The sequence below is a fragment of the Astyanax mexicanus genome, chromosome 2 (genome assembly GCF_023375975.1).
Source record: "Astyanax mexicanus isolate ESR-SI-001 chromosome 2, AstMex3_surface, whole genome shotgun sequence".
Taxonomy (NCBI): Eukaryota; Metazoa; Chordata; class Actinopteri; order Characiformes; family Acestrorhamphidae; genus Astyanax; species Astyanax mexicanus.
The window spans coordinates 46,843,519-46,869,207 of NC_064409.1; the positions used below are offsets into that span (position 1 = coordinate 46,843,519).

General features: G+C 37.6%; 1 protein-coding gene across 2 annotated transcripts in view; it reads left to right on the top strand.

Annotated features, from left to right (window-relative positions):
• The window catches only part of shisal1b (shisa like 1b), a 77,283-nt gene that overhangs the window by 20,941 nt on the left and 30,653 nt on the right, over positions 1 to 25,689 (top strand). For both annotated transcript variants that reach the window (XM_049474383.1, XM_015601831.3), the window contains exon 2: positions 21,016 to 21,201. In XM_049474383.1, coding sequence (XP_049330340.1) covers positions 21,135 to 21,201 — 67 coding nt within the window. In that variant the 5' untranslated portion in view covers positions 21,016 to 21,134. The remainder of the gene's footprint in view (positions 1 to 21,015; positions 21,202 to 25,689) is intronic.

The window sequence follows — 25,689 nt, forward strand, 5'->3', positions numbered from 1 at the left end:
TATGATTACTTGGTTAATGACTTGCTGTTTTTTTTTACAGACAGTAGGGCATTGTTTCTTCTTATTAATGCTATCTAATCAATTCTATACTCACCAAACACACAAAGGCGTTTGTTTTTACATATGATCAGCCGTTGGCTTGACATGGGTAATGCAATGCAGGACATGATGAATTCTTTTTTATTGATTGTACTCAATACAAATAGAAAAAGTCAAGGTCAAAACCACAAACTGTCTGCATATGTCACTAGCAGAAAGCACATCCAACAACAGCAATAGGTAGAAGTACAAATATAATAGTTCAAGTGACAGTCCAAGGTTTTTCACAGTGAATGAGTCTGGTGGTTTTAGTGAGGATTCAGTTGTGCTCTTTTTAAGTTTTGCATTTCTTTGGTTTACCAATGCATGACTGAGTAGGTAAAGACTGAGTTTGCCATTTTTATTTCTCTATGTTCGCAGTAGATCATGTTTCAGCACCACTAGCAGTACTGCACTTGCTCAGGTAACCAGCACAAGTTGTTAATGCTAAATGAGGATCCTGAGACTTAGCAGACATTTTTAGAATGAATATTATGCCATTTATTATAATATATGCTCTCTCAACACTCAGTAACACTATTTATTTTTTTCAATTTAAAAGAAAATCTTTATCTGAGAACTGTTGCTTTAAATCCAAGACTAGACATCTAATGTTAGCAAACCATAATAACAGTAAAAATGATCAAAGGTAAGCAGCATAGATAATAAAAATAGAACATAAACTTTAAAATATAGTTAAAAAGTAATTAAGAATAATAAGAGAACACATAAAATAACGTTAGAAAAACTGTCAAATATTAGCACTACCAATATGGATTCTACAAGGATGCGACTGAAACTGTAGCAACTGTAGGCTGAATATAAGTATTAATAAAAAATTAATTGTTTCCGACATCACAAACGCACACAGTGCACTCAAATAGAAAAATCTTTCATTTAAATAAAAGAACAAAAATATCAGGAGAATATTAGAATATTTATGCAGAGATTGAATGTGTGTGTGTGTGTTTTTTTTTTTTAAAGAAATTCTGAAATGTGAGTTTAGGAAACAGCTCTTATTCACCAGGGTAATTTTAGATTCTAATGCAGCTAACCCCTCTCCACAAGCTGTGCGGAATTTTATGAATAAAAAATTCTAGAGAGAGAACGAGTGTGTAATAGAGAGCCCGGCCTCAGGGCAGCTTTACTGGCTTTACTTTAATTTTCACCTGGGAGTTGGAAACATAGTTTGATATTTTTTGTTGGTATGCACGCTAGTGGCAGACACAGGGGACGCCTGTCACCCAAGACCATTACAGATGGATTTTGCAGCTTTTGTTACAGCTGAGTCTTTTCTTTCATCTGCTTTTGTCAACATCTCACCACCAGTCAGAATTAAACGCCATTACAATTCAGAGGAGAGAAATCCTCATTTATGCGGAGAGAGATGTGCCATTCACACACTGCGCTTATTGATCGGAGAAGGACAGCCATAACAATTTACATTACGCTACAGTATGTGCCACGCACAGCTGATTTATACAGAGAGAAAGCGTTCAGATCCGGTATCCACTGAGGATTTGCATGGTATGTCTCTTACATAACAGACAAATTAGAGATAGCTCTCAGTCACCATATACACACATTATCAGTCTGATTCCTCCATCTCCAGAGATGTGATTTAACAGACAATGGAGCACAAAAACTGAGCGGAAGCCCATAACCCGATCGTTTCCCTCCGTCCGCTCTGCCTGTAACTAACGTCATTTGGTTCCCACTCTCATTTAGCCCCACATATTCTGCCTGAAGCCTGCATGGCAATGAGTGTCATTAGCGTTGGTGTACCACACCCATCAAACCCTGGCTACAGTTCTAACGGATCACTGCCTGCTGTAGTAAAGTAATAAAATCCTCATTAAAAATCAGCTCAAATCTGATCATGCAATTAAACACGTCACAGGCTGAGGACCTGCTGTTGAACAGAAAAAAAATGTCTGAGAGTTGGAATTTATGTAGAGCACTACTAGTCAGACTTACTGGCTGTAATAAGAACAGTTTTTGCCATCTTTGTGGACCACATTTACATCTCGTTTGTGCTAAAACTGTTTCTCTCTTTGTAATTGTTCTTAAAGAGGAAATCCCTACATTTCTTGAATGTTTTCTGAGGAGAGTTTAAAACAGTGGGGGGTTACAATGATACTGATATTTTGAGGTCGGCCCAGTTTACATTTTATGTGCTTGTTTGTGGAATTACACCTCATTCAGTAGCCCATAACTAACATCACACTCACACAACAATAATAGCATCCTTGCAAACTGTGTAAAAAATTAGATGGTGTTTGGAGCAGACTACTAGTTTAATCATTTGTACTGTAACTATTATCCAAGGATCAGTGGTTACCATCTCAATTCATGCTGCTTCGGCATCAGTGGCCAGAGTCTGAGAGAGCGGAATTTGCCTGGTTCTTTCTGGTTGGGTAGATGGTGCTCTCTCCCCTTATCATTTGTATGGTAATGTTGGTCAGCACAGACATCTGTATTAGAGCTGGGGATCTGACGCTTTCTTCAAAGCTTAAAGGCTGAATAGTAATGCTGTATCAGCCAGCGGTAGTTAAAAAAAAAAGTGCTGACAGCTGGCTTCACTTGTATCAGAGGAGGCATACAGTATGTTGGTCTTCCCCCCTCTCAGTGTTGGAAGCATTATTATTGATATAAGTTCATTTGAATAGGTGTTTTGTAATTGGACCTTCAAATAGGGGAATTGAGTACAGTTTTACAGTATTTATATGTAACTAATATACCTCCTTCCCTAAGTTTCAGTCCAGACTATTTTGAAGGCCTCCTCTGCCTAAGGACTCTCTGATAGAAGTCAGTTCTACTCTTTTCATTGCTGTAGTCTCAGTACCAGATGCCTGGCTCTCCTCAAGGACATCTAGTGACAGGAAATAACTTCGGAATTGAGAGGAGTGGATCTGATTGGGGTTGAAAGCTCCCATCGCTTTCAATCAGATTCTACTCTGAACACTGTCAGCCGATAGTCCTGCCTATACAACCGCCCAGAGAGTGCATCTCTGTAACAGTAGAGAGAGTTTATTTGAAGATGTCCTCATCGTGGGAGATCCATTAACAATCACAGATGCCAACATGGGATCTACCTGCATGTTAACATTTGAACCCATGTGTCTGAACTCCTGCTGTTGTAGCTGTGATTTGTGACAGACAGAAGGAGGACTGATTCCATAGCAATGGATATGAATCCAAACACATCATCCAGATACAGTGTATAGAATTCAGAGGTAACATACAGCTCTGGAAAAAAATAAGAAACCACTTAAAAATGTTTGTGTTTTTGAGTTTCTTTGATTTTACCAAATTGGAAACCTCTGGATGATCACAAGCCATCAAACCAAGCTGAACTGCTTGAAGTTTTGGACCAGGAGTGGCAAAAATGTATCCAAAAGCAGTGTGTAAGACCGGTGGAGGGGATCATGCTGAGATGAAAACTATGAAAACTATGATTAAAAACCAGGGTTGTTCCACCAAATATTAATTTCTGAATTCTTACAACTTTATGAATATGAACTTGTTTTCTTGCATTATTTGAGGTCTGAAAGCTCTGCATTGTTTCATTTTCTGCAAATAAATGCTCTAAATGGAAATATATATTTATTTGGAATTTGGGAGAGATGTTTCCGTAGCTTATAGAATAAAACAACAATGTTCATTTTACTCAAGCATATACCTATAAAAAGCAAAACCAGAAAAACTGATTCACAAACTGATGTGGTCTCTTAATTTTCCCAGAGCTGTACATGCAAACCCACCCACAAATTTGAGTCCTGATTTCATCCATCCATTTCTTCAGCTCGCTGTTTTGGACTTGTCTATAACAGAGACACGGAGACTCTGATTGGCATGTTATGATTTGTTGTTGGCCTCTACAAGGTAATGAGGATACAACGTGTCAGAGACAGACTCCGTATGCAAATCCAGAGAATGCTGTCCAGACACAAGGTGCGCTGCTCAAACAAATGAAGGGCAAAAATGCAAGACTGAGTGATGCTGAATATCAAGTATAGGTGGAAGCCAAATTTGTATTAATTTTGTTTCCCATTTTTGTATCCCATATTCTCCCTAATTTGGAAGGCCATTTACCCATTCCAAGTCTGTTCATATAAACTTTCCCCATCTCTAGTAGTGCCCAGTACTAGTTCCAGCATCACTGGGTAGCCACTGCCCTTATAGAAATGCACAGCTCCCCAGCTCCAACACATCATCTGAAAAACACCTGTGCCAAACAACTTAACTGTGCTCTCTCTGGCTCTGGCCGCTGATGGCAAGCAATATCATCCATGATTCAATCCAGCCATCCTAGTAATATTGCCCTAACCCCTTTTTACCACATGGTAATGCCAAATGCACTATTTTGACAGAAAACATATATTTGTAGCTAAATAGTATGAATATTACAATTAATTAAGTGTCCATATTAGCGTCCAGTTAATTACTTTTGTTTTATTCTTTCCCTAATTATTTTGGGCTTGCTTTGGTTAAATCAGTTTAGTTCAGAATAGTGCATTTTCAAAAAGAACAACAACTAATCAATAACACACCCATACAAACATGGAACAACTTTTTTTTTTAAATAATGTAAATTTTGGTTTTGGGGTAAACACAAGTGAAACTGAAAAATGTTTGGGCTTTGTGTTCCAACCAAAAGAACAAAAAGAACAGCTGGATGTTCATGTCATCTATACTAAATAAACTGTGGTTATTATTGTCATTTGTTTAGTAATATTAGATCATGAGGGAAAATGGAAGCTATAGGACAATTAGGCTTATGTATTGTTCACATGTGGTACTTTGTAGCTGAATTTTGGTACAGAATTAATAATAATAATAATAATAGAACTATAATAATGCAGCAGATGATTTACTGTCACAGTGGCCAAACAGATAACAGACACACACAGATACCAAACACACAATTTATTAAGTAAAGGGCTAAAATTATAGGAATAGTCAGGGGCAGGCAAGGTCAGTAACAAAAGGGCAACAGAGACAAGGATCGTACCAGAGTAAGCAGGCAAGGAGGTCATACAGAGGATATCCAATAATAAGTAGAAAGGCAAGGCAAAAGGGTAGTCAAAAATACAAAATAGGTCAGCAACTAAAAAGCTAACAAAACAACAAAGGGCTATACAAAAAGAGTGGTCAAAAATACTGAAAAGGTCGATAACAAAAAGACATCAAAACAGACAGAAAGAAACGCAGTGTAGAAGAGCTATGTAAATAGGTGTAATACTGGGCTACATGAGACTGAAACAGTGGGCTATTTATACTAGGATGACCAGGTAAACCTGATTACAAGGCCGGCGAGATAGAACACCGATGCGTCACATGATCAGGCATGTTCGGGAGGTTAGACGCAGGTGCACCCTGGGAAGTGGAGTCTGTAGTGAATGAACTAGAGTCTGTGGCAGGCAGACAACAATAATGACAGGACTGACAAATACAATTTTTAGACAAAAGTTTTACATTAATGTCTAAACTTCTAAACTTTTAAAAAGTGTGCAATGCTTTGCAAGTAATTAATGCATTAAAAAATAAAGTGTGACCAACATTACAGTACAGGATCTTGAAGAGAAATATAAAATGTTGAATGATAAATGTAGAATATTGGTAACCTAAAAAAACACATATAATAACCTTATTAAATAAAAAAAAAACTCAACACACACATATAGAGTCTATCTCACATAGCCATCTCAGATGTCAAAATGTAGGCATCTTCAGTGAAATATGCATAAAGGAAAAATAGGGTTTTGTATTAGTCCAAATCCCAGAGTGCAGACAGATCTGCTTTTACTTTTAATGAGTTACACTACATTACACCAAAGGCACAAGCTGAGGCAGACGCAAAATAAACAACCAAACCTATGTTTCCCAAGTTTCCAAAGCTTTGACATCCTTAGAGGAAAAAAGATAAAAAGAAGAATACTTGGTGGCTTTGTTTTTAAGCTTTTAAGCAACACAGTTTTGCTAATAAGAAGATGAGTATTAAACATATTGTGTGCATGTAAAAAAGGCTGCACTTCACAACATACAGCAGAGACTGAACGCTGAAGTAAAAAAAAAGGATGAAAGGGCGAAAAACTACAGATAAAATAACATGCATGCAGTTTTGGGAGGATGAGCAATATTCAGTGCTTTTGCCAGGGGGAGATTTGATAACAGAGAAAGTGCCAGCAACACAAGCTGATAATGAGATCTACTCCAAAAAGAACCAGAGAAAATGTGTCATATTTTGACACCCAACAGCACATTAAAATGTTGAAAACGCTAAGTTCAGCTGTTCTGCGTTCTCAGTGTGTAATCTGTAAATAAACACACTAAGCTTATCTGAATCACTGACACATTCAGGTCTTCACTCTTTCATGAGGCCATTTTTCCCTGACACTTACAGTGTCTTATGGAGAGATAGTGTCACGAATTAATTATTAGTGTCACAAACTAATTATTTATGATAATCCTCTGTTTTCTTTTTTTTTATTACTCATATAAGTAACCTTTGTGAATAATGTGTGCCATTATTTTAACTTTTTTTAAAATGGTGCCATATTAGACGTGTTAAAGTGTTACAGAGAGCTTGGTTGTTAATTAATTAATTTATGCATTTATTTATGTTTATTTATACATCTTTCCCACTAAAACCTAAATAGGAGTAAAGTGAACAGGTCTGAAAAGATTTAAACTTCATCTGGCTGTGGGAAAAAAGTGCAAAAATGTATTTAATACCCTTAAAAGATTTCCGACTTGAGGATAGAGCGTTATCTTATGGCCCAGCATGGATTATAAACAGGAGCTTAGTACACAACTGTGCCACAGGCTTTAATCCCTTGGAACTACATCTAAAATTAAGTTCTGTAGGGAGCTCAAACACATTTAAAGTGATTTCCCTGTACATAGATTTGATATAAAGATTTTATTAAAACGGTTGGTTTTAAAGTAGTTTATAAGAATCCTAATTTTAGCAACCCTGTCAATAGACTCTTGAATTTGTGTTGTCATTCTGAAGCTGGATTTCTGTTTTTTCCTCAAATGTCACTGGATCTCAAAAGAATAAGGTCATTAGCAATTGCTGCTAACACTGCAGCTCACAGAACTGACACCAATAAGATTAAAGAAAACATACAGTATTGTCAGATTAGTTGAGTTAAAGCAGCTGAACTTGAAGACTGAAAGAACTAAATCCACATTCTCCACTAATAAGAACCCATGCGGTTCTCTGTGATGGTCATGGATAAGGGGACAATGGCTCCACGATAGGGACGGCTAAAAATGGACTTGTTAAGTGAACAATGAATACTGTGGCAGCTGTGTCAACAGTAGGGTGTCCAATTAGGTGCACTTATTTGAATATGCCTCAGGGACAAAGCAACGTATGCCAGGTGTGGAGATAAAGAGGATTATGTTACAGTTATGTGGTGTAAAGCTGCAAAAATCCACAATATCAGGAACTAGGAATAAAACTAAATAAGATACATAATCATATTCAACAGTTATAGAGAACAGTGTCCATTTCAACATTAATAACATTTATTCTTTAGAGTTTAAACTTTTATATCTGACATTTAAAGTCACAAAATTTCTCTGGATCATCAACTCTTTTCTTTTAATGTATCATTAAATCCACACACTGACCTAAAGCCTAAACCTCTTTACAAAGTATTATTAACAGATCGATTAGACAGATGGACAGACCTATATACTGTATCACACCTCTTAATTGCTTATTTCTTGAGAAATGACATCCATACTGTGAAACTTGATGGAGGTAGTGTCATGCATTATTATAAAGCATTGTTATGTGTTAAAAATGTAAAGGTCCAGCAAACTAAAGCAAAATGTCACTATGGTTTTGTACCATCAGCAGCCAGAGTCTGAGAGACCACAATTGGCTTTGCTCACTCTGAGCGGGGAGATCGTTCTTAGTGTGATGTCAGTCAGCACAGGCATCTGTTAGCTGAAGTATCAGAGCCGGGTTTCTGCGCTTTCCTCTGAGAGTGCTGGCGACCCAGTGATGCTCCATAATCAGCAGTTCTAACTTTACATGTATACACATACCCACCCTCCTAGTGTTGGGTCATTGCTTGTGATGGAGGAGTTCATACAGTACAAGCCAAAAGTTTGGACACACCTTCTTTTTTTCAATGTGTTTTCTTCATTTTCATGACTATTTACATTATAGATTCTCACTGATGCCATCAAAACTAAGAATGAGCACATGTGGAGTTATGTACTTAAAAAAAGGTGAAATAACTGAAAACATGTTTTATATTCTAGTTTCTTTAAAATAGCCACCCTTTGCTCTGATTACTGCTTTGCACACTCTTGGCATCATTCTCTAAATGATCTTCAAGAGGTGGTCACCTGAAATGGTTTTCCAACAGTCTTGAAGGAGTTCCCAGAGGTGTTTAGCACTTGTTGGCCCCTTTGCCTTCACTCTGTGGTCCAGCTCACCCCAAACCATCTGGATTGGGTTCAGGTCCGGTGACTGTGGAGTCCAGGTCAGTTTTGATGCCTTCAGTGAGAATCTACAATGTAAGTAGTCATGAAAATAAAATAAAAAATGCATTAAAAAGAGAAGGTGTGTCCAAACTTTTGGCCTGTACTGTATGTGAAGTTAAATATGATCAAACTTGCCTTACAATTTCAAGCAGTAGAACTTTTACAGTCTAAAGTAATACTGGAGTAGCTCAAAACAAAAAAAAGACCCGGGCAAAGTCCTGACCTCAATCCCACTGCACACCTGTGGCACTATTTGCAAAAGCACAAAGCAGTGAGGGAAAATGTGTCTAAAGTCTGCAGTTGAGTCCATATTAAAAATGAACTCAATATATAAAAGGATGGGTTTCACCTTATATTAAATGTCTCTAATTATATGCATAGTTACACATTAACAACCTGCACAAAAACAGTGTAACTCCTGCAGTCACTGTTACAGGTGAATTACTGTATTACAGCTTTTGAAATTACAGTCATGTATCCAGTTTAATTTGTGACATACACTGCTGGTCAAAAGTTTTCAAACACCTATATTGTTTAAATATTTTTTGCCATTTAAGCTCTTCAGGTCCAGTCACAAAATCCAGTGTACAAAATATGGTACCACTTTAAACTAAGACTACCTTTATAAAGGGTTTATACATGGTTTACAGTTAGTATATTAATGGTTACTAATTAGGATGTAAATGCCTTCAAAATAATTAATAATCAGTTATAACACATACGTAGAAAGTGCAACAATATAGATGGCTGTGGGTTCATTATTTGGCAAAAAACAGGTCATTGTTACCCTTTCTCAGTATGTGTTATAACTGATTATTAATGATTTTTAAGGCATTTACAACCTAATTAGTAACCATTAATAAACTAATTGTAAACCATTTATAAACTCTTTATAAAGGTAGTCTTATTTTAAAGTGGTACCCAAAATATTGCTTTAAACTGCCAGGACCTTTAATTACAACAAATGAACTAAAAAAACGTACAGTGGCTTGCAAAAGTATTTTTACTCCTTGGACTTTTCCATATTTTGTCACACTACAACCACAAACATAAATACTGTATATTCCATTAGAATTCTATTTGAAAGACCAACACAAAATGGTATACAATCGTGAAGTGGAAAGGAAATTATGCATGATTCAAAACAAATGTGGTGTGCAAAAGTATTCAGTCCCCTTTTGTCTGAGTGGAACCAATTGCATTCAGAAGTTGCCTGATGACTGCTAATGACTAAATGGTGTCCACTTGAAGTAATCTAATCTCAGTACAAAAACAGCTGCTCCGTGATGGCCTCGGAGGTTGGTTAAGAGAATATTAGGGAGTGAACAGCATCATGAAGTCCAAAGAACACAACAGACAGGTCAGGAATAAGGTTGTGAAAAAGTTTAAAGCAGACTTAGGATATGTAAAGATTTCCCAAGCTTTAAACATCTCACGGAGCACTGTAAACCTACCAGGATAAAGCCGTCCTCCTAAACTTACAGGCTAAACAAGGAGAGCACTGATCAGAGATGCAGCCAAGAGGCCCATTGTGACTCTGGATGAAATGCAGAGATCCACAGCTCAGGTGGGGAATCTGTCCACAGGACAACTATTAGTTGTGCACTGCCAGGCAACACAATGGCAACTTGTGGGGGCAGAAATCATGAATTTCATTTTTTAGTAAGTAGAGCATAAAAAATTCATGCTCTACTTACTTAAAAATGTCAGGTTTAAATCAGGTTATTGCTCATAATACCAGTGTATGGGGCAGACCAGATCGAGCTCGGACAGAACGTGCACAGGCTCGGGTGGAGAGAGATTTTTTTTTTGGGGAGGCTTGATCTAAACTAAACAGCCAGTACCACCTCACACAACTAGGGCCCAACACACCCCCAAATAAAACCGTTTTCCTTTGGTGGTCCCTATTCACTGATATACTGTACATGCCATTAGCATATACAGTTATAGTCATTACAGTTGATTGTAACCTGTGGTAGTTATAATAAACTTATGAAGTGAGTTATTATGTGAAACTTCTTAAGAAATAATAAACTTTAAAAAACTACCAGAATCTGTCTGACTGACGGACCAATGACAGCTTTCTCGAACTGACAAATGACAACTAGGCCAGTGATGACTGACTACATAAATTCAGCTGTTTAAGGCATCAATCACCAGCTTGTATGACAGTTTTGACAAGTTCTTCTGCCGAGTCTGACTGTCAGGTTTTTTTTTCATGCCTGTAATTCAACAGTCTGTGCAGTTTAGGGAGAGTTAATATTTATTTGTTTATTTAGTTATTTATTTAAGTGTTTAAAAGTGACTCAAAATCGATTCTGTTATTTTTCACCTGTAAATTAAATTGATAACAAGGAAGGAGGGGCTTTATGACCTTAATCTTTCAGAAAGTTATTTGCTGTTTTTAATGAAGCCACTAAAACATACTGTACATCCTGCTTCAGACTGCTGTTTGATAGACACTACACTGTCTGAGGTAATTAACAGAAGTACAGAGCCAAGACCCATGACTAAGCACAGTGTATTGTTTAGACGGAATTTCACAGGACTTGTTGCCACAGTGATAATTGAGGAAACACAGGAACAATGCTACAAATGTATTATTTAACCAAAATGAAGCAGCCTAGCAGTAGAAATTTAGTTAGAATCAAACAGAATTTAGATTCTAAGTAGCTTCTACGGATCAATGACTGTGAATCACATAGAATAAATCAGCAACTCATGTTGTTTAACCTTTACAAACAGAACTGTACAGTTGCACAAACACACAGTTGTACAGTCAGTGGTTTGGATGGATAAACTTCATTTATTGGATCCACATTTGATGCTCACCTGAATATTACAAACATGTCATAATTCAGAGCAATCTCTTTAAATAACATGATCCAGATGAGACCCTAACACAGAAATCAGGCTCTGAAAGACCAGTGAAACAGAAAAAAGTACTGCATAGCTTCCTATTTGGAGAACAAATTCACTAAAGCTTCCCCACTATACACTACATGCTGTATATAATTCCTGGGTTTCTATTATTTAGTATGTAACCTCATGCAATTACACACTAATCCCCTTTAGACACCTTTATTTTGTGAATATGTGATTAATGCTTCGACTCACATTAGCAACAGTTACAGTAATTGATTGCAAGGAAAGACTATAAATAGATTTCATGAACAAATTATACAAGGACATCTGGTCTTTCATTGTTTCTTTCAAAATCAAGGGAAAATAAAGGGATTAAAAAAGAAGTTTATCCTGCTTTTGTTGAAGTAACTGTATATACTGTCCATGGAAGGGTTTTATACGGTGTACAGTATGTAAACAGTACCAGTTTTTCTTGGAGGAACACATAAGGAATCATGTAGTAACTTAAAAGTGTTAAACAAACCATATCTGGCTCTTATCTGAGGTGCTGTTAAATTGTGGTTTCTGAGGCTGTTAACTTTGATGAACTTATCCTGTGCAACAGAGGAAACTCTTCCTCTTCCTTTCCTGGGGCAGTCCTGATGAGAGCCAGTTTCATCATAATGTTTTAATGTTCTTTGCGACTGAACTTGCAACTGAACATTTAAAGTTTAGAAATTTTTCAGATTGACATTCAGAGAGTACATTTCTTAAAGTATTTGTTTACTTAATTATGTAATGATGAGTAATTATGGAGAAAATGCCAAAAAGCAAGAGGTGCTGCTTTATGGAATCTAAAATTTAAAACACATTCTGCTTGGTTTAGCATTTTTTTGTACTGAGTAATTCCATTATATTCCATTCCATGCCATTATATTAATTATATTAATCTACAATTCAGAACATTCTAGAATTACAAAAAAAACAGTGATTTTAAGGTGTGTCCAGACTTTTGACTGGTCTTGTATGTTTAATGTAACATGTAGTGAAAAAAAATATATATATAATATATATAATATACTTTTTTTTTTTTGCCCTACTAAAAAAAAACAGTTTAGACATCACGTGTAAACTGCTAGAATATGAAATAAGTGACTAAAATAACAGAAATTGGTTTCTTAAGGATGGTCTTTTGTCCTTTTTTGTCTTTTTGATGTGCCTGATGAATTCAGAAGTCATCCTAAAGTGGTCAGAAAACATAGGGTATACACAGATAAATGGAAACACATAAAAATATCATATTTTTAAGAATCCTTCTTTGTTACACGGCATCAATCCTTCGTCAGATTGACTGAAAAACAGTCCAGCATTGCTTATAGCATCCTCTCCCACCATTTCATCTCAGCTCTGCTACAGTAGGCTACCACTGGAGTATGACTATTAGACTGTGCGTCTTTCCCATTTTTTCAAATACTCAAGGGTGTAGATTCTTTAGACTCTTCCTCCTGTCACATCTGTCGCCTGATTACAACAACACAGAGTCCTTCATCTGTGAGGGATTTCTGTGTGTGTGTGTGGATGTGCGTTCACGTTAGTGAGTTTCTGCTCCAGTAGGTCCAATTCTCTCTGTAGGAACTGTCTGCGTTTACAGGCAGTGCTGTGCCTTCATTAGCATACAGTATTTCATATAGTATTCGTGTAGTGCTGAAGGTTACTGTACCTTCTGTTTGCTGTATATATGGACCGCACTCCCTCTTCCATTTGCTGTCCCCTGTGTCACACACACTGTGCTATTTCTAGGCTGAAATATGTTGGACAAATCGTGACTGTGTGCGGCAGCGCCGAGAGGGCTGTGCTCTTCCTTCTGGCTGAATAAGAGAGGTTGATACGGCAGCCAGAGCGCGAGGCCTGCTCAGACCTCAGGGGAAAACATTATGCTTCGCTCCCTGAGGTGGAACCCAGCAGATGTAACCCTATGGACTGTATGTTTAGAGGAACATGTTTCTCTACGCTTACACAGGTTCAGTAAATGTTCTGCCATCCAGAGAACAGTGGCAACAATAGCGACGTGAAGGGAAGCGAAGACACGCACTATAGAACAGGTGCGCTGTTTATTTATTCGTGTCATGTTCTATCACTGCCTCATTAGTGGAGCTCTTTTATAGGCAAGCACACACACACACAGATGCATACACACTGAACAATATGATACACAGAACCCAGAAATCTAGCAGCACTTAAAGGCTGTTTGCGTTTTTACTTTCCTACATAAAATACTAAGCAGTTCTCCCCTAACGGCTCTATCGGATCCCCCTAACGGCTCTGTAAGAAAATGTGACAGACTGTTTAAACTGCTAGGGAACACAGCAATAATCTACCAGTAAATAATAACCAGCACAAGCTCCATCTGGGGGTGTTTACACAAAGCTTTTTATATGGTCAAGTAAAATTCGGAAAACACAAAACTCTGGTCTATCAGGACTGTTTTACACACACACAGACTGTCTAAACACAGTTTTTTTTTTATTGAAACACTTTTATCTTCGGAAATGCAAATATTCTGTCCAACAATTCAATGTTTCTCTTTATTGAGTACCTCATCACCGTTGTCCAGTATGTTGATTACACTTGCAGTTACAATGTGCAACTACTGACACTGTGCAACATTATGCCACACCGACCCTGCAACGTGATTGGCTTAGAGGCGTTTTATGAGTGACATTATCAGCCGGTAATGCACTGTAACCGAAGCTCCCCACGTATATCTACGCCACATACAGGTAACCTAGCAACGATGCAGCACTTACAAACCAAACAGCACAGCTACAAGCAGAGCAGCAATGGAACTATTTTAAGACACAGAGTGTTTATAACCAAACAGATCATATGTTCTCGTAATCTTTAACTCAAAATCTTTCAGTAAACAGCGATAATGAGAGTGGTATAATTGCAATAATACGCGGTTGTAGGCACGAGGCCACAATGCCAATATTACACGTTATAGCACGAACCTCGAGTAAATTATTGCTTAATTCTATACAGTGTGCAAATGTATTAATTTTGTCTTTCCTGATATATCTCTGTGTTTTTTCCCGATCCTTCCCCCATGTGCTTCTTTAGCACATGGCCCTGTTGTGTTTACGTCTTGTCTCCTCCCATGTCTCCGCCTTCAGTGTTCCCATGTGTGTCATTTGTAGCCCCGCCCCCTTGTTACCTATCCACAGGTGTTTCCTGTTCTCCTCTGGGTATATATATATAGCTTCTTTGTTTCTGTGTTCCCTTGTCGGTTCTTGTGAGTGTTCAACGTCAGTCAGGTTGTGTGTAATTCTTTGTTTTCTTTCAGTCCAAATCTACTGCTTGTTTCTTTGTTGTTGAAGTTTTTGGTGTATTGTTTGTTTGATTGATTTTGTTGTTTGATATTAAATACTCGCAACTGCGTCCGAGATAAAGAGAACACAAGCTAGAAGAGCTAGGAAACTAGATTCAGAACCGGGCACAGAGAACATGAGAAAATGAGGGGTATTTATACAGGGCAGCACAGGTGAGAACAATCAGACTAATTAATATGAAGGAGAATTTGTGAGACGCAGTGGCACATGACTGGGAGAGTCCAGGGAAGAGAGCACAGGGTAATTCTGAAAAGTGTAGTTCTGAGTCACTGAATTAGAGTCCATGGCAGGTAGAAAGGAAGTGGCTGGCCTGACACAGTGTACAGCTTGTATAACAGTGTAAATTTCTTGTGCTCTTAAAATAACTTAACACACAGCCAATAATGTCTAAACTGAAAATGGCCAAACCCAAACCAAATGCCCAATTAGCCCTTTTTCCTCCCCAATGCCATGTGACTCGTTAATGTTAAAAGGTCTCAGGTGTGAATGAGAAGCAGGCCTGTAAAAATAGGTGTTTTAGTTACAATTGGATGGATTACTGGAACCATGTCATGTGGTCTAACGAGATCAAAATAAACTTGTTGATGGTGTTCAGCATGTGTGGTGCAGTCCATGTGAGGAGCACAAAGGAAAGTGTAACTTGCTTTCAGTCAAGCATGGTGGTGGTAGCATGATCTTGGGCTGTGTGAGTGTTTCTGGGACGGGGGAGCTGAACTCCAACTTGTACTGTGACATTCTGAAGCAAAGCATTATCCTAACATAGCAGTTTTCTAACATAACACAGCTCCAAGATGACAACTGCCTTACAGAGGAAGTGAAAGGTAAAGGTGATGGATATAACAAGCATGTCCCCAGACCTAAACCTTTTTAAGCATCTGTGGGGCATCCTCAAACAGAAGGCGGAGAAGCGCAAGGTCTCCAACATCCACCAGCTCTGTTATGTCGTCATGGAGGAGTAAAAGAAGATAACCTGTAACTCTCTAGTAAACTCCATGCCTACGAGAGTTAAGGCAGTGCTGGAAAATAACACTTTGGGCACAATTTGGCCATTTTTACTTAGGAGTGTACAGTGGTTTGGATATTAATTGCTGTATGTTGAGTTATTTTGATGGCACAGAATATTTACACTGACCACATTGCCTCAAAGTGTCAATTCTTCAGTCATGTCCCATTAAAACCAGTGGTTTCCAAACCCAGCTTCTGGTCTGCTACCTACCAGCAGATCTTAGATCAAAACCTAACCACTCCACCTTATCCAGTGACATTCTGCCCTCTGAAGTCCTCAAATAGCTGAAAGAGGTGTATTATATTCGAGCTGGAGATGAAACCTGCTAAAAGGCAGAGCTCCAAGCAGAGAGTTAGACCACTGACCAAGACTGTCTGGAGCCTGATTTCATGCCTAACTATAAAATGTCTGTTAGAACTGTTGGGACGGAGATTCTGCACTATAAACCCGACATGTAAGCTGTCTCTCGTGTGGCCACTGAAACTGTGTTTCATCAATCGATAAGTTATCCCAGTTTGCTGTGAAGTTCAAGAGAAACTATGAACAAAGCAGAGTCATGACAAACTGTCACCAAGCGAGTGATGGTTTTGAAGTTATACAGGACACAGAATCAGAGGGTGGAGCTCTCAGGCTGTGGAGCTTTTAAAGTGGAGCTTTTATTAACCTGTCATGTCAATGTACAAACCCCAGATCCATCCTGCACATATTATATATTCATTTAACTGTCTCATTCCATAGTTTTTTGTTCATTTTGTTTATGTCTAATTGTTGTCTCTAGTATGAATGAATGGCATTTAAGACTTTTTTTGTGAAAAAATGAGTGGTCTCTGAAGAAAGACAGGATTTCGGCTCTTGCTCACCAGTATTCATACAAGCAAATATATCGCCTCTGATTGGCTAACGGCACTGCAGCAGAGAATGCGACCTGGCTCCCCCATAGTCAATTTTAAAGCTCTAAAACTCAAAGAACAAAATGTTTTCAGAGATACAGCCTTAGTTATAAAGATATAGCACTGAGTGCTAGGTAAACTGGCCGAGAAATTTCCTGATCAACTTGTTTTTCTGTATATTTTCTTTTACTAGCTACTGCAGACAATGGAAGTTGGGGAAGAGTTTTATATGCAGCATCATATACAACTCATAGAGACATATTTTATTTCACAAAGAACAAGAAAAGTGGATTTTAGCAGAAGGATACCTTTAATGAGTCATTGTTCAGCAAATTATAATGCATAAAGCTACACTACACGGGCACACCAAAATTTATGGGACATCTGTGTTTAAATTTATTATAAAGTGTTACCTCAGAGGAAGGCTTTGGAACACCTGTATACGTTAAAACAATAATCCATAGATTCATATTTAGTTCTTTCTATTCGGAGTGTGGTGGGTGGAAATATTGAACATGGTGCCAGACAATCAGAGGATATAACACTCACACTCATTTGCTCATTTATCTACACCTAGAGGGCAGGTTAGCATATCCAGAAAACTGAAGTACCCATAAGAAATCCACACAGACACAGCGAGAAAACACCAAACTCCACAAATTTACAGACTGGAAATATCATAGGATTCTAATTTTATTGATCATATGACCTTCTTAACCAAAGACTGCTTTGCAATTTTTCACACAGTGTTAAAATTTCAACATGTGCCAAAATGGAGAAATGTGTGTAATTAATGAAATATGAATATACTGATGTGTCACATGACACATCCCATAACACCTACCAGACTACAATCACCAGAGTATTGATCACACCTGTTTCTCTCCCTATATGTATTCCTTCACCACACACACTCTTTGCAGAGTATTTGTTCTGGTTTCCGTCTATGCACTTACAAAGTGTTTATCTTGTCTGTATTTCTGTTTTTTTGTCTTTGACCTTTTTGATATATATCCTTTACGATTTTTGCCTTGCCCTCTGATACTGCCTTGACACGTTTTGTCCATGCATGTTTTTCACCATGCTTTTGTATGTGTCCCTTTTCAATGAAGCCTCTTTGTTTTATCAGCGCTTGTCTCATCCCAGCCTGGCCCTGATAGTTATCCACTGTCTTCTATAGGAGCCTTTGATAACTGTATATATCAAAGAATTAAATAACACTTCTAAATTATCTATATATGAGGTAAATCTAAATATATGTTGGTTTACACTGAGTGGGAGTGTTCTCCTCAAGCCACTCGGTTGAGAAGTTATGAATTTTTCCTGGTTTTATCTTGCTGGGTCTGCTCTGAAATAGTCCTACATATTACTATAATCACTCCCACATTTACGACGGGTGATGTGAAAATGTGGCACCTAAATATGTTTTGCTACTTGCTAGAGCAGCCACATATGACTGAGGCTCATAAGATATGATCGTAACCTGATGTGTTTTGAGACTTCTTTGAGTGAAATGAACACATTATGCCATCTTCATAATACAGCAAAGCAAGTTTATTAATGTTGCACTCTCTATACACACTTGCAATTGAAATACCTTATAAACAGCAATAACATTATGAGACAACAAATCAAACAGGAAAAACATTTACCTGCAGTGCATTGGTGTCCTGGACAGGAGGTAATCATATCTTGTATCAGATTATTGTTATTATAAGTACAAGTAAAAAAAAGACTCACCAAATTGAAAATTGAAATTCTCAATCACCAGTAGCAGTTATTTTTTTAAGTGTTCTAATTTAAGTTAAGTAAAATGCATATTGTTTGTTCTGCTGACAACTCTTGAAGAGCAACTAAGAAACTAAGAAAAAAATCTCATAAAGTGTATCAGACATTTATTTGGTTTAACAATATACAGTACTGTGCAAAAGTTTTAGGCACCTGTTGGAATTTCAGTAAGGAATAAGTGTCTTATCTGTGAAGTAACTGTTTATTAGCTCAGTAAAACACTAAAAATACAATAAATACAAACAGCAATTTTATTTTAAAAAGCAGAGCTTTACATCACTGGTTTCCTTAAAACATCTCCTAATCTCTCCTCATCTGAGTTTAATAGAGTTATTTCTAGTCCTCATCATATCAACACCTGGTTTGTAAATTTGGTAAATCAGGTGAGCTGCTGACGGAACTGAAAATATACACATGCTGACTAAGGGAAATCATCCAGGAGAAATCTGGAACTACACTTTGCTCTTCAGTTTGGCTCACAGGATATAAAATACTTAGTTAACAATGAGAATTCCTTGTTATGTTTTACTGTATTTATGTTTATTTGCATCTGTTCAAATCATATGTTGTTTTTTTTCAGATAAAAACACTCATATTGCTGAGATAAGTGGATTAGTTTAATTTACTTTGGTGCCTAAAACATTTTCACAGTACTGTATTTGAAAACTTTGTTTAGAACATGATCTAATTTCATTTATATATGAATAATGCACAGACATTGTTACAGAACAGCCATGTTATTTTGCAGCACTGCAATTTCTTAGCCAGCATACAGCACAGTAAATGGTCACTTGCTCTTACAGCCTTCAACACTAAGTCCAAGCAGCCAACTTTGTTCTAAAAATGCAGAAATATTCCTAAGGAAAGGTGAGGAGTGTAGGGAGGAAGGGAGACACAAAAATAGCTAAATGCCAGGAGCCAATGAGAAATTAGTTGTTGTTTTTTTTTTCAATAAGGTTTTGTTGCACACTTAAAACTCATTAGACAGTGGTCAGAAAAGTAGATTTTGTCCATATTAGCTTTTTTGTGATCGGATACTATCAAACAAGTGGAAATATATCTCTAGATAAAACATTATTACGAGTAACTATGACTGTTGCTTCTCTCTCTCTCTCTCACCCAACACAGTTTTTATACTGGTAATTCCACAAGTAGTGCCTGCCCACTAAACATAAGATTGTGAGGTGAATGGTAAAAATGCTGCAGTTTGTAGCACATATTTTGGTTTTGAGACAATTATTTCATTTTTAATTCATTTTTGTATTCACAGGACATTACAAAACAAGGATTTTGACAGCATAATGGTAATTTGTATAAAAATGTAAAAAAAAAACAGTGTTATGTTCAGTTAAACAAAACACTAAATAGGAATATAGCAATAAAATAAGGAAAAAATGCTTACCAACAAAAAAAAATTTGTATTCCATGTAAGTTATAGTAAGCTTTTATTATACTAGTTAGAGTTGCTGGAGGTGTGTCTGTTATTGATGGCTCTGATTTATGTCCAAAACACTTTCTGAAGTGCATTCCATAACTTGAACCGTGGCAAATAAAATAAAAACTTTAGTTTAACTGGAAAAACTCTCCCCCCATGCATCAGCTACTGCAGAGCTTTTCCTAACAGCCTGTTAGATATGGATGCAATATCCGAAGCCATCAGACATTCACAGCTCTGGCAGTTACACACCCCATTATCTGTTAGAGCTCAAGAGGGACCTAGCTGATATATGGGCTGGAGACACGAGATGAACTGGGAAGTTCTGCGCATCTGATGCTTCTGACCTTTGGTCTCCACAGGGACAGAAAGCAGTGCTACAGAAAGCAATGTGATTTAGACAAGCTGATGTGTTTCAGTTAAAGAGTGAATCTCTTGAAAACTCTCCTGTTGTTTGTAGCAGAAAAGGGCTCTTTCTGACCACATTTAGTCTGTAATCCTCTGTGTGTCATCTGCAGGAAGTATGAGTTCCTCAACTCTGGAGCTTGAATGTAATCACGGGTAGTTCTCTGAGCTGTTAATATAAGTGATTATCTAACGAGTGTCAAATCTATCTGTAATAACAAAATACAGGACAGGAAACTGGACTCAAGGTCCAGAATTGAAGCGTTCTGGTCTATATTGTAATTTGCTATAACATTCAATTACTGTTGAAAGGACATACAGTAGTCTAAGCTTTTGTGAGCAGTTTGGCTTAAATTATAGGCTGTAGTGACCTCTAATAGTCTTGCAAAATGACTAGACATAATAGCAAAAGTAAGGGCTATAGCAGACACTTTGAATTGAAGCACTTTTTCTCTTTAAATTTGCATATGAGAGAACAGGCTCTAACCTTGACACTATTACACAGTACAAATGTACCATGTGTGAAATATAAGCACTTTACACAAGACATTTTCTGCAAAATAAAGTAGAAAAATCACCACCAAATTCGGTATTCCAATGTATTTTATCTGTGCAACATGTACTGTTCTCAAAACCCACCCTGACCAGCTGGACCTTCTATCCTTACAGGTGGTTTGTCAGCTGCTGCAGCCATGAACAGAGTCACTCAGACATGAAACATGATGTCTGAGCTCAGCTGAAGCTGTCCATCCTCCTCCCTCCGTCCTCCCCTGAGGGTGGACAAGAAGATGAGTGTCACTAGCCGTCAGTCCTTCAACATCCTGGCCGTCATCTTGCTTCTACTTTCCACAGCAGGTAAGACTCACGTAGCTGAAATGCAGGGCATAATGCTAATGTACGAGATACACTCTCAAAATTAACAGTTCCTCAATGGTTCTTGACTTATAGGATGAACAATAAACAATATATATATTGGTTTTGAAAGTTTTATGAGGATTCTTTACTATGGTGGCCGCCAGTATAACATAAATATATTATCTCCATGCTTCAAGACATTTAAAAATATGTGAGGATTTGTTTTATATTTGCGCATTGCAAAGTAATGTAATCTGATTTATTTTCTTCTTCTACTTTTTATCCTTCTGCTTCTTCTTCTTCTTGTTCCAATGTCTGCTTTTTTTCTAGATTTTTTGCCACCTAACTAATACTGAAGTTTTTAAGTGTCATGATTAACCAGGACTCAGACAAATGCAGACGTAAATAAAAGTATTTATTAGAAAAAGGAGCAGTACAGAGAGTAGTCGGACAAAACAGGGTATATACCAAAAAACAGATGCATACAGAGAAAACCATACCGTAACAGGGTACACAGTCCGGGGTCTAACACGGGCAGGGCAGTATCAGAGAGCAGGCAAAAATCACAGTAGAATAAACAGTCCAATGGTCGGAAAAATACAAATAGAGCAGGAAACAGGGCAGGCAAAAATCGAGGTCGGGGTACACGGAAAAAGGTAATACACGGAGTAACAAAATAGAGATCAGAGAAGCGCGTTGTAAAGCTGGACGAACCGAACAATACTCAGCAAGGAATGAGAGTTCTGAGAGAGCTAAAATAGTGTGTGAAACAGGTGTTAGTAATTAGGGGAATTACTTCCTGGTAAAGTCACATGATCACCAGAGTCTCTTTGTGGTGTGTTCTGGGTATTGTAGTCTTGTGGAGCAGAATCGCAGATTCTCCCCTGTCTCTCTGTCATGCTTGACATTTAGTTTCTGCCGTTTTCCTTTTTCTGCTCGTTCTTGGGCTCCCTATTTACTTATAAGCTTGTTTTTTCCTGGCTGTATCCCAATTCACTAGCCAGAGAGCGGTAGTGTATTGGATTGCGACCCTGAAGACAAGGGTTCGATCTAGCGTGAGGAGCGATGTGTATTTTTATATATATATTATATATTTAGATTTATTTATTTCCTTTTTTCTTAGGTTTACCTGCTTTGAGATTAACTGTTCGCAATTGGGTTCAACAACCCTCTGGGCTGGAGAGCTACTAGTGTGTAGCACTCCATCCCATTACACTTCATTTTCCAAAACAGAAAAAAACGTAATGGCTTGGAAAATATCTGGCCCAGCTTAATTGCAGACCCCTGGTATAGAGGTAACTATTAATACCTACCTACAGTGGAATCAGCTTATAGCAAATATTTTCATAGAATACCTAACCTAGACAGACGTCAACCATCAGACGTTCATTGCTATCTTGGCAGTAAATTGTCAACACACACTTGTCCGAAATGCAAGTACACTCCTGCTTTTTATGCACACATGGACACGCAACAGTGCACAAATGCAAGGCGTACATTTCCCGTCATTGCAGTAGCAAAGATACACTGATGTGCCCTAAATCATGCTATGCAGAGCACAGTTGATGACACACCTATATATTACTGAAATAGGCCCTTTTTCTTACAATAGTGAACATGAATGACACACAGTTGAGTGTCTCCAGTGTCAAATCAACACTCACAGCCTAAATAATACATCAGTATAATATTACCATGCTTTAAGACGTTTTCAAAATATGTGAGGATTATTTTATAGCTGCGCATTGCAAAATAATGTAATCTGATTTATTTTTCTCTATTTTTTATCCTTCTGCTTCTTCTTGTTCCATTTCCTGCTTATTTTTCTGCACATAATGTATACTGCAGGTTTCAAGATACTGAAACCGTTTGAGCTAAAAAGTATAGGGGTTGTGTCCCACCTAATATCAGTAAATATTACATTACTTTTGGCAGACGCTTTTGTCCAAAAGTGACTTACAATAATGAATAATAAATATTAATACCTTACCTACAGCGGAGTTAGCTTATAGCTAATATTTCCGAGGAAGAGTTGGCTTTGATTCATATTAGGAAATGTGTCCCCCTCCCCCCAATGTCAAACCCACTCCTGCACCCTTGGGTACGCCAAGTAGTTGCTAGGGTTGTTGCAATACGCGGCCGCAAATTATGTGGAGGGTTCCATTTATTTCTATCAAACAGGAAGGTGACCCTGACTGCAAAAACTTTCAGAACTTCTACTTCAACTAGGGAATCAAAGGGTTCAGTGGTTCTGGAGTAGTGCTGTCCTGTTGTAATGTTCTCTTTGCTGTAACTCTCCCAGCTTTACCTCAGGAAGGACTAATTAGATTTTAATTAGTTTACATAGATCAGGCATGTTTGGAGCAGACGAAGACTCTAAAACAAGCAGACCAGTGATTCACCTGAACCAGGAATGAGAACAGCATTGTTCTAAAAAAAATATGTTTATGTAAATGTTTATTCTAAAACGAACATTCTACCGATTGTTAGAAACATCTCTGCATAATTTCATGGATAAGATGTAAACAAAGTTCTTCAGATCTTTATGGGTTTATGTGAAACACTATGTTCTAGAGGTACTTATAAAGTTGGATGGGTTCACAGTGGTGGTGAGGGGAACCAGCTGTTTGAGCCGATGAAAGCCTTAAAGCTCTTCACAGAGAGAAATTGTGGTGTATCATTATGGATACGCAGAGCAAAAGGTTTGCGACTTTGCTCGTTGCTATCTTACACCCTGCCAAAGGTCTGTTTCACAACTTCTGCCTGCATTGTTTAAAAAAAGCAAAGGCCCTTGTGAATATACCAATGTCTGGTATCTGGTATATCTAATATTTCCTATGGAAATGAGGTGTGTACAGGTACATTGTTAGCATATCGCTATCTGGGCAATAGAAAACACAGGTGCACCACTGACTGAAAACCTAGGCAATGAAATACTGGACAATTATGCTAACTAGACAGCGTCAACCGTCAGACGTTTATTGCTATCTTGGCAGTGAATTGTCAAGACAGGCATGTCCTCAACACCTGTATACACCCCTGCTATTTATGCACATGTGGGCACACAACAGTGCACACATTTAAGGCATACATTTCCTATTGTTGCGGTAAGACAGTTGGCGGTTCGCCTATAGATCACTGAAATAGGCCCTTTGTCTTATAATAGTGAACATGAATTTTTGATCTAAAATGTATTTTCAAATGGTGGAGAGTTGATTGCAGGAGATTTGCCATCATTTCCCTATTATCAAAATCACTCAGTTAAATCAGGCACACTTAAAATCCTTTAATTTTCCTAAACATTGTCAGTGCGCCTTATAATCCAGTGCACCTAATGTATGAATTTTACCAGTCAGGTTGTAAGGAGAGTGTAAGGAGCCACTCTGCTGAAGTGCAGTGTTATAAAGGAATTTTAATGAAGTTTCTCCAGCACCAAGGTTGGAGCAGTATAAGCATTAACCGCTAACCATGCTAAGCGCTAGTTCTTTCGCCATTCAGAGGCAAATATATTGGACTGTAGTCTGCATAAAAAAAACTAGCTACCATGTTAAAAACAAGCTTTGTGGGACGAACCACTAGCTAATATCACTCTGGCTTAACAGAACACTCAGGTTTCCTTTGTGTAGCACTGTTAGGTGGCATTTACTAGCGATAACCTGCTGAATTCGAAGAAAAACATTGTTCGTATGCATAAAAATGCGACTTATGTATGAAAACAGACCAGAAAAGAGACGTTCATTGATTTTTTTAATTGCTGCCATTCCATGTGGTTAAAACTTAAATACATACAAAATGTAAAATGCATATGGTTTTGGAACTCAAAGTAGGTTTTGTCTGTCTTTCACTACCATCAACTCTTTATCTACTGTATAATGACCTGCACTACTATATGGTTCAGTAATGCAGAAACTCCTATGTCTTTTCCTATGTCTTCTGTGAGAAGCGCTTCTCGAAGCGAACCAGACCCTTTTCTTCTTTTGTCCAACTGGTGGGTTTAGTGACTATACTGATTAGAAAAGCCTGATTAAAGATTCTATTTTCGTATGCTTATGAATTAATGATCACTTAATGGGTGGCATCTTTATTTCATTAAATCATAAATCATAATCGTACTATAATGGAATCTTTCCTCAGCCTTACCTACTAATTAGCTTCTCCTCAGGTCTGGCTCCATTTATTTGATGACATATGCTACTTAACTCAGGCTCAAGGTCCAGGCTTAACAAGATCATCTGCCATAGATAAAATGTAATGGAGGACTACTCTACTTTCATTTTTAAAGTCATGAGTGAGTCATACTTGTCTTTCAGATACACTGTATGACACACTGAACCTTGTGATAGAGAGATGAGAGAAAGAGACCCGGTTAAAATCTGCGGTAGAGCAAAGTGTGGTATGTTGGTCATTTTAACAGTTATCTGCTTATGATACTATTTAAAATAATATTTAATCGTCAGAATGAATTGAGCATGCAGGAAGTGTGCAGAT